This window comes from Rutidosis leptorrhynchoides, chromosome 3, assembly GCF_046630445.1.
Source record: "Rutidosis leptorrhynchoides isolate AG116_Rl617_1_P2 chromosome 3, CSIRO_AGI_Rlap_v1, whole genome shotgun sequence".
NCBI classification, from domain to species: Eukaryota; Viridiplantae; Streptophyta; class Magnoliopsida; order Asterales; family Asteraceae; genus Rutidosis; species Rutidosis leptorrhynchoides.
The window spans coordinates 378,429,182-378,439,439 of record NC_092335.1 but is presented as its reverse complement, the minus strand read 5'-3'; the positions used below and the strand labels follow the sequence as shown (position 1 = coordinate 378,439,439).

The 10,258-nt window shown below is 32.7% G+C and overlaps 1 protein-coding gene across 1 annotated transcript; it reads left to right on the top strand.

Annotated features, from left to right (window-relative positions):
• The first annotated feature begins 611 nt into the window (after positions 1-611).
• LOC139897658 (threonine--tRNA ligase, mitochondrial 1-like) lies at positions 612-9,014 on the top strand. Its single transcript, XM_071880352.1, has 19 exons — positions 612-924; positions 1,249-1,486; positions 1,587-1,646; positions 2,038-2,127; positions 2,248-2,322; positions 2,472-2,600; positions 2,673-2,762; positions 3,594-3,682; positions 3,930-4,026; positions 4,144-4,230; positions 4,484-4,568; positions 4,889-4,983; positions 5,146-5,178; positions 5,256-5,342; positions 6,315-6,407; positions 7,283-7,375; positions 7,457-7,678; positions 8,421-8,564; positions 8,705-9,014. The coding sequence occupies exons 1-19, from the start codon at positions 641-643 to the stop codon at positions 8,798-8,800; spliced, it is 2,187 nt and encodes a 728-aa protein (XP_071736453.1). The 5' UTR covers positions 612-640; the 3' UTR covers positions 8,801-9,014.
• Positions 9,015-10,258: the final 1,244 nt, after the last annotated feature.

Here is a 10,258-nt window from a genome sequence, read left to right as displayed (position 1 = left end):
CACTCATCTCTGCGAAGTTATATTGAGAGGTCATTCTGAATTCAAACAGTTTCACATACTTAGTGAAATGTCAAGGTTTAGTGTGCAAACACAAATTGATGTTATCACGGCTACATTTGCATTGCATAACTACATTCGACTAATAGTAAAGAAGATATCATGTTTGCAATAATCGATGAACATCCAAATTACATACCACGAGATGAGCTTAATGATGCTAATAATCATGACACACGCACCGAAGGACTATTTGAAGGAAGAAGGAATGAGATGAAACATGTTCGAAACAATATTGCTACTTCAATATGGAATGATCGTCATTAATAATTTAGTAGTATTATATATGTTTTCGGTTATTAGTAGTATTATATATGTTTTCGGTTATTTGGTAATGACTATATTTTATTAAACTAAAATAATGATATTTAAGTATTTTTCTAGTGTTTTTTTTTGTCATTTTGCTTATTTTATAACAGCTCCAGCTACTTTGCCAAACAATTAAAAACATTTAAAAAGCTTCGGCTAAACGCTTTCAGCTAAAAACTTGCAGCTAAACACCTACTGCTTCCTGCTAGTCTAGCCAAACATACCTAAATAAGTTGACACCCTAAAAACCCTTTTGCAGACCAAAACAAAACGAATGCGATGTTCTAAACCACTGTGGCGTTTCTCACTTAATTTCCGCCGTTATCCGCCGTTTACCACACTAATCCATCGCAACTCTTTTAAACAACTCCGGTGTCTATATTCATCGTCTCCGGTACAAATGGGGAAAGCTGCAAACTCAGCAACAAAATCTTCACTTACAATCGTTAAAAATGATGCTTACCTTCAATCAGTTATCCCTAAACGTATCCAACTGTTTGAATCTATCAAATCGCAACAGATTGCTCATCTTCAGTCAATTTCCGGTGACCCAATCAAGTAATTTTTATTGAATTTGACGCTGTTTCACTCTTTATTTGCATTTAAGCATTTCGTTGAACAGTTGGTGTGCTTTAGTTAATATACTTTGATATGGAGATTATATACATATTGGTTTTGCTATACTGTATTTAGGGTTATGTTATTTTATAGTGTTTTAGAATTAGATGTAGACTGAACGTTAGATTCTGTTAAGCTTAAGCTCTACGTTTAGATAATAGTGCTTAGGTTTCAATGTTATTTGATAGATAGTTCTTTGAGGCATTTTGTCGAACAGTTGGTATGCGTTAGCTAATATCATATTTTTTTTTAAAAAATTGATAGGGTTAAGTTACCTGATGGGACAGTGAAGGAAGGGAAGAAATGGGAAACAACTCCACTGGATATAGCGAAAGAGTTATCCAAAAGCTTGGCTTCGAATGCATTGATTTCTAAGGTTGATGGAGTTTTGTGGGATATGACAAGACCCTTGGAAGGCGACTGCGAGTTAACAATCTTCACCTTTGATAGTAACGAGGGTCGTGATACGTTTTGGCATTCGAGTGCTCATATTCTTGGGCAGGTAATTGGGTGAAAAGTTAAGTCTGTTTTATGAGTATCGAATGGATGATTAGTTTACATATATATCTTTTTTTTGTTTTTGTTTGCTGTACTCGTTGCAGGCTCTCGAAATGACATATGGCTGCAAGTTGTGTATCGGGCCATGTACTACAAGAGGAGAGGTACCTTTTTATGTCTCATTTAATTCATTAGCTAATTTGAAGTAAAATGCACAACAGTCTCTTTTTTTCACTTCAGGGGTCTTACCTTTATTGTGATACTCTTTCAGTTTTAACTATGGCTTTAGTGGGGGTTGATATTGTTTAAATAATGTCGAGGTCAATGTGTTTGGTTTTTCAAGGAAAATTGCAATGAGCAGCAACTATTTTTCACTTCATCCATGATTTGGTTGCTTTGTTTACAAATAAAAATTTATTATGAAAAGTTTCTAAATTACAAATTTTGTTATTTTGGTTCAATTCAACCAAAGTTGTTAGTATCTTAATGAAGTTGGACGTTGTTTATTGTCTATTGAAGTCACACTTTCCCTTATGCGGTTTCTCATTGTGACAGGGTTTCTACTATGATGGTTTTTACGGTGACCTTGGCTTAAATGATGATCACTTTGATCAAATTGTTAACGGAGCAAAGAAGGCCGTTGCGGTAGGTTACAGCTATATTTTTATGGAAGTTTATGTATCACTTTTATTTTTGGGATACATATTTGTGTTTATTTTACCACATCACTAAATTAAAGACGTTATACGTGTATGTTTTCTTCAGGAGAAACAACCTTTTGAGCGAATTGAAGTTACACGAGAGCAGGCTCTTGAAATGTTCTCTGATAACCAGTTTAAGGTGAAAGTTCATATATAACATATATTTGATATTTACTAATTTAGTTATATTGATGATGCATGGAACTCATCTTACAGGATGTTAACATTATAATAATATTGTTATTATATTATAATAATATATTAATATGTTAATGTCAATATTATCAGGTTGAGATTATTAGCAGCTTACCCGAAGACAAGACTATTACGGTCTACAGGTGTGGTCCGTTAGTTGATCTGTGTCGTGGACCCCATATACCGAATACTGCTTTTGTCAAAGCAATTGCTTGCCTGAAGGTAAAGTTATTTTCAATTTAATTAAATGAAGAACTTGTTGTATATTCATTTTTTCTAAGTTGATTTTTTCAGGCTTCGGCAGCTTACTGGAAGGGTGACAAAGACCGTGAGAGCTTACAAAGAGTTTATGGGATATCTTATCCTGACCAAAAACGTCTCAAGGTTACTTATGTTTTCGTCACTCGAATATTGAATTGTCTCAATGTGTTTTAGATTTTAGTCTATATGAAGTACTCCGTATATAAATATTTTTGGGAATCTGTTTTCAGTTACATTTGATGCACAAGGGTCAAAATTGAAAAGAATCCCGATTCTGGTCTACTAAGCTTATTTTAGTTGTTGTGGATCATACCATAATGTTTTTCCTACACGAAATGCGTTCCATTTTGAAAATCTTCCCCTTAATGATTGTTTGTTTGGATTTGCGTGATGGAGGTTTGTAAACTGCAACTAGGCTCGATAGTTCGACGAGTGTAGCCTTACAAACTTATATCTTATATACTAATAATCATTTGAAATCTTTAGAAAATTAAAACCAAACTTGATCACTAGTTAACCTTCTAAAGTAGACTAATAATACTAGTATTTAATATTTAATACTACTACCATTTGCAGATTTCAAATTACATATCGGAATATATAAACATATACCATATTACTTTAGGCTTGAAAAGATTGATGATAGATTGAGCCAAGCTCTCATAATCATGAGCTGGGCTTGATATATAATTTGAAGTAGATTTTTAGGTTCGAGCTTGGGCACATAAGCCTGGGCATATTTTTTGGATTTTGTGGTAAATCAATGAAGATGTATTAGTTTACATATTCGATATATGTCAGTGGTTTTGGTATTTTTATGATTTTTGTTGTCCTATTAGTGTTTTCTCATAGCCTTTTTGTTCATTTTTCCTTCATGAGAGTTTTGTGAAGAAGAAAGTATTAAGATATGGAGATTTGTGTTTTTAATCTTTTTTTTTTAAAATATTGTTGCAGGAATACATCGCCCTGTTAGAAGAAGCCAAAAAGTATGACCACAGAGAGTTGGGCAAGAAGCAGGAACTTTTCTTTTTCCACCCACTTAGGTAAACTGTAATTCGGTAATTTCTGACCTGTTAACTTATAAATGGGTCGATACGGTTGTGTTTTTATGTTTAAGACATAGTAGTCTACTTTTAATAATGTTAATTTATGATCATATCTAACTCAATATTTGTATATAAAACATAAACTTTTGGACATAATGTGTTTAATGCCGACCCATACCCATAGTAAACCTAAGATTTATTCATTTGACTCGAATACTTATTTTTTAATGTAATAACGTTGCAGCCCAGGAAGTTGTTTCTTTCTTCCACATGGTACTCGAATAACTGATAAATTGATGTCCTTTATTCGAGGAGAGTATCGCAAAAGAGGTTACCAAGAGGTGACTTATCTTATATATATATATATATATATATATATATATATATATATATATATTTATTATTTATGTATTATTTTAATTTTCAGTATCTTACATATTTTAGTATTGTGTTGTCAGGTTACTACACCTAATATGTACAACATGCAACTGTGGGAAACATCAGGTCATGCAGCCAATTACAAAGAGAACATGTTTGTATTTGATGTAAGTTTTCTAATGTTAATGTTGTTTGCTCTTTTGAACACAATACACAGGTCATGCTAAATTTGGTTTTATGATTAGTTTTAAATCCATTTGTATTCTTCAAATAATTAGCTTGTATGACTGTTGGTCTTGAAGTTCATATATTAATTATTTACTGGCTTTTGTTGAGAACTTTTTACCTTTTTGTATTATTGGCTTTTGCTGGTAACTTTTTTGATGGGATTTTATGTTCGATATTTTTCTTCTATTGCAGATCGAAAAGCAAGAGTTTGGGCTTAAGCCAATGAATTGTCCAGGACATTGTTTGATATTTGATAACAGAGTTCGTTCTTACAGGGGTTAGTTAATTTTCTAATGTTTATGATTATTAATTGTAACATGGCTTTTAAAGGTGATCTTAACTATAGACGTTGGGTTGTGTTCTATTTCAATTTTGTCAAAAGAATTTGTTTTTGTTAATGGGGGAACATATCAAATAGGTCGAACGGATTAAATGTCCCTCGGAACTGCATACAGTGTCATACCTTGTGTAATTCAAATGATCTATAAATCTATTATAGGGTATTTTAGTAATAATGATTTTTTGTAAAGATAATCTATGCTTAAATGTTGATACAAAATTTTTAAAAATGGTACTTATATCATTTCTATGTTGCAGAACTTCCACTTCGTTTAGCTGACTTCGGAGTTCTGCATCGTAATGAAGCCAGTGGTGCATTGACTGGTTTGACTCGTGTACGAAGATTTCAGCAGGTATGCAGTTTTTCACTCTTCTTGATTTTTCTTGTTTTCTATATTTTATTTCTCTCAGCAGTTTTTTTGCTGAATTGTTTTTATTATCTGCTGCGCTTGATTTGTATGATCTATAATTGTTTTATGTTATTTGTGTAATCTAATCATGTGGTTCTTTTTTAGGATGATGCTCATATTTTCTGTAGAGAATCCCAGGTAAAATCTGATTTAATCAGTAATGTGCGATTTTTTTGGGACATGTTTTTGACAGTTTTTCTGATATATATACACAGATAAAAGACGAAGTTAAGGCTGTTCTAGAATTCATCAGTTACGCGTATGACAAATTTGGTTTCACCTTTGATTTGAAGCTGTCCACGGTATGTGCATAAAGTCTTATCCTATTGTGTATACTACAATAGCTATAATCTATTGATACTAAGTATATCTTTAAACTCTATGAGCATATGTGATAAGGAATAACCCAATGATCCCCAGCCCAACTATGATGTGACTTACAGCCCACTAGGCCCAGGATCTAGAAGCTTCACAAAAGGGTTTATAAAGGGTAGTATGGTGTAATAGGATAGCAAGGTTTTTAGATTATTTGTTATGTGGTATTCGGCTACTAGAGTAGCTTGGGCAGGAAGTTTGCACCTGGTGCATCTTCTCTGATTTGGCAGTGAGCAATCCTTTGAGGATCTCATCTGATTTCTATCTTATTGTTTCAGTTATTCATAGCTTCCATTGTTCTTACTGTTCTTTATATTCTAGTTCTCATTTTATTGATTATTGCTGCTGCTATTCAATTATTTCTGTTGCTGCTGTATTTTGTTTCTTATCAATATGCTAACTTTGAGGTGACAAAATGGGTGTGCTAGAAAACGGGTTAAATGTCAAAATGGTTCGGTTCGTCTCCGATCCATGTTGACAAAAACATGTTTAGTTGATATTCAACTGGTTTTCATTTTTAAGTTTTTTGTTGTTGTTGTGAGTAGAATTGCCCACGTTTAACGCTAATAATAGTTGCATTGCATTTAGTAATTACTGCTTTTGATTATTGTTTTAGTAACTAGTTTGACGTTAATCCGTCTTTACAAACATACTTCCACTGTTCGTAAATCCATGATTTTCTATGTCACATCACAATAAAACAAAAGATAAAATAACTCGATCTAAAAAGCATTCTTTTACTGTAGTCCTTCTGTTAAAAATTCTACATATTTTTTATTTGTTTCATGTTGTGTGATCAATTTGGATCCATTTTCTTGTTACCTTTTTACATGCTGTATGTATTTGTTGTTAAAATCTGAAGTGTAATGTAATTTGAGTTTTTAATTTTGTGTTAATAGAGGCCAGAGAAATATCTTGGAGATTTGGAAACATGGGATAAAGCCGAGAAAGCACTTGAAGATGCATTGAACGAATTTGGACAGGCCTGGCAGGTAAAATTTATAAACTGATAAAACTAGTGATGCACAACTCTTATTACTCGGCGAGTACTCGGTCTAATCTGCCAAAACTTGGGATTATTTGGAAATTGGTCAAAACTCAGACCAATACTCGGATGAATCGGAAAATCAGTCAAAGTTGGTCAAAATCGGTCAAAGTCAAACTTGATCAACATCCGAGTACTCCCAGAGTTGCCGAGTACTCCTTAAAAAGTCACGACTGAGTACTCCCCGAGTAGTGATTTTTGCAATCTTGGATAAAACTGTAAAAACTGAATAACTGGACTAAACCGGACCGGAATGACATGTTCATTACAGCTATTGTTATTTTTAGTTCAGATTGTTGCTTCTAGACTTCTCCCAAAGTTGGTTCTGGATCCACTCTAAATTAGTTTGTGAACAATCTGATCGGTTATAACTGGATTTCTAATATCTGTTTATATCTTGACTTTTCAAATGTTTTAAACAAACTATGTCTCATATTAAAATTTGTTTTATGTTTAAATTTAGAAACCCAAGTGCTAGGCATATATTTGGTATATTGAAATACCCAAGTTTAAGACTGATATGGTTCAGCATTGGGTTCCTGTAGTTATATTTTTCAGCCTTTGTTCATCATTATCGTAATCACATTTCTCATAATATAATAATAATAATAATAATACATATATATACATATTATTCTTGAAAAATGAACAAAATAAGGTTTCAGTCAACCCATCCGGTTTCTTTAGACCCACACAGAAACAAACCATTTTGAATTGTTACCCACCAACTCAACCGCCCATTTCGGCACCACTTAATTCTGGAACTAACTGTTTTGTTCAATTTATCTCATTTTCTATCTTTATGTTGTTCTGTGTTGGCAGATCAATGAAGCTGACGGGGCATTTTACGGTCCAAAAATTGATATATCTGTTTCTGACGCAATGAAAAGGAAATTTCAGTGTGCAACCTTGCAGGTTATTCACAACACCAACCATTATTTGCTAATTTCCCATGTGCTTTTTTACGCAACTAATCGATTTTTTTTGTTGATACAGTTGGATTTTCAACTCCCACAACGCTTCAATTTAACTTACTCTGCTGAAGATGAGACTAAAAGGGAGAGGCCCGTTATGATACACAGAGCTATTTTAGGGTCAGTGGAACGCATGTTTGCGATACTTTTGGAGCACTACAAGGGAAAATGGCCATTCTGGCTCAGCCCTCGTCAAGCAATTGTTTGCCCGGTTTCTGACAAGTCTCAAGCTTATGGTCAACAGGTATTTACAAGCTTCATATTCATTTTGGCGTTTTTCTTATAGTAGAGTGTTAGGTTTGACCCATATATGTCCATACAAGTGTGTTTATTTGTTTTATGCTTATCTAGAAAGGATCAACTGGGTCAAACAAGTCGATATTTGCCAAAGTTTTTTCTTTTGTATGTAAATCATTGTACGCTTTCTATTCAAATAATTACATAATTGTTAAAACATATGTTTTTTACCCGGCCCTATTTACTCAACTGGTATATGCAGTTATCTTTTATGACGGGTTCCCAAACCCTCCTGTTGTATTTTGCTACCTTTGTTGGATACCTTATGAAGTTATGAATAACATATATAGTTTTTGGTAGTGAATTATTATGATATATTAGAGATCAATATCTGACATTCATGCTATAAAAAACTTAACAACCTGGTTATTTTTTGTTTATGCTTTTTTATTTGTTTATTTCTTTCTTTGTTTGTTTTCCTTTCACAAGCTTCAGTTCGTTTTGACTTGACTTAGTAACCAACGTTACGGAAATACTTGCATAAACCATCCATGATAATAACTTTTGTCGTTTGATCCTGACTACTAATCAGCAGATATACTTCTCTCTTATTTACAATTTCATTAAGTATCAGATCTGATGATCTACTTGTGTTTATTAAAGCATAGTGTTGATATATGTTGCTGATGTTATAAGTTGATAATGGTAACAAATGTTATATAAATAAGTATATGAATGAATTTTGACAGGTAAAAGACCAGATTGATGGTGCTGGTTATTATGTTGACATTGATACATCTGATAGAACAATCCAGAAGAAGGTGCGAGAAGCTCAGCTGGCACAGTACAATTACATTCTTGTTGTTGGTGAAGAAGAAGCTAACACTGGAAAGGTAAATATTTTTCATCACACATTTTTCTTTCTTTGCGCGTTAAAAGAATGTTTATTTATTGTTTGTATTTATATTTAACGGCGTTAGCTCTTATATAGAACGGTACAAATGATCATAAGTTGAACAATTTGTATTTGTAGGTAAGTGTGCGAGTGAGGGATAAACAAGAGCATTCGGTGAAGACAATTCCAGATCTCCTTCAACATTTCAAGGAAGAAGTTGACAATTTTCATTAGTAATCGACCAAATTGGAAACTTGAATGTTTGATTTTAAGAACGAAAGTGCAATTGGAGTTTTTGTTTGATTAGATTCTGCAAAACCGCTACTAGCTACTGATATTGTATTGAAGTGTGTTTAAAATACTAGTTATACTCAAGCAGTTGTTCCGTTTGTTTTGTTTTAAAGAATATGTGATGCAGATCAATCGATACCAGGATATTTTATATAAAAAAGACATTAATTTTTTTTTTTTAGAACTAAATCACTAATACATACATAATGAAGCTCTAGTAAGTATAAGTATTAGCTTAATATATAGTAATAGCTACCTGATTAATACCTATATTGGTCATACAATTCGTCACATTTATTTCATGATGCTGAAAATGTTGATGTCCATAACACATCTTTAATAGCCTCTTCTTCCTCCTCTACCACCTCATTCTCTGGGGACATTGCCACAAACTGCGTTCGAGCCGCCTGACAAAACTGATGAGCTGGCAGCGGTGATGAAGAACCTGGCGAAACTGATGAAAGTTTTGAAAGAAGTGCCTCAAGACTACTCATAGGAGTTATGTTCAATGGTTGATTGTTAGCTACCGGTAAATCACTGCCACCATAAACATTGCCGCCATTGCCGCCATGAAAGACCGGACTTCACTGCTACCATAAACACAGCCACCATTCACCACATAACTCAAGTCTTGAATTACCCGTTGATACCCTTTGCAAAATAAAGTAGTTAATGACATAATAATAATTTTGAGTTCTTAAATCATAAAATACTTATTTATTTTATTTTATTTTAATTTTTTAAATCGTAGAATTATTATAAATCATTTATAAGTTACAAAGGGCTTAACTAAAATCTGGTATATTTCGTTATGATATCAACGGTTACAATGCATAGAATATAAAGAAGATATATATATGAACTTGGCCCCATACAAACTAATATGGATTAAGGCTAACATGGACCATAGCATATGATATAACCGCTAATATTACAAGTAAGGTGTAAATTGCACTTGATTTAATTTGTAACCTAACATAAGCAAACTCGTTTAAATACTACTCCATTTTTTTTAACGGCCTTTATTAATATTTCATTTTTCTGTATTATCAATTACCCCCGATCAATTATCAATCTAATAATAACAAGATTGACATCAGACAAAACCGCATCTTTCATACATGTGATAGTTTTCAACATCATGTTTGTTCAATGTAGTTTTAAAAATGAAATCGAGCTATCAAATTGATGTTTTTAATATTTTTTTTGTTTTATAATCATCCAGTCTTTTGAACGTGTATCATGTTGAAACATTAATAAATTTATAGATAACGATAAAAACCAAAATTTAAAAATTCAATCATGGCTTCACATCTTTTGTTTTGAAAAATCCAGAATTTATAAAGTTCATTCACGTCGTCTTCCTCCATAGTAAAAAATTGTGATTAATCTTTTTCTTCT

Excerpts from the sequence above, each read along its gene's own strand:
- LOC139897658 (XM_071880352.1), top strand. The coding sequence starts at position 641 with ATGCGATGTTCTAAACCACTGTGGCGTTTCTCACTTAATTTCCGCCGT. Across the intron at positions 7,679-8,420 it reads CTCAAGCTTATGGTCAACAG|GTAAAAGACCAGATTGATGG; the intron begins GTATTTACAAGC and ends GAATTTTGACAG. Across the intron at positions 8,565-8,704 it reads AAGAAGCTAACACTGGAAAG|GTAAGTGTGCGAGTGAGGGA; the intron begins GTAAATATTTTT and ends TTGTATTTGTAG.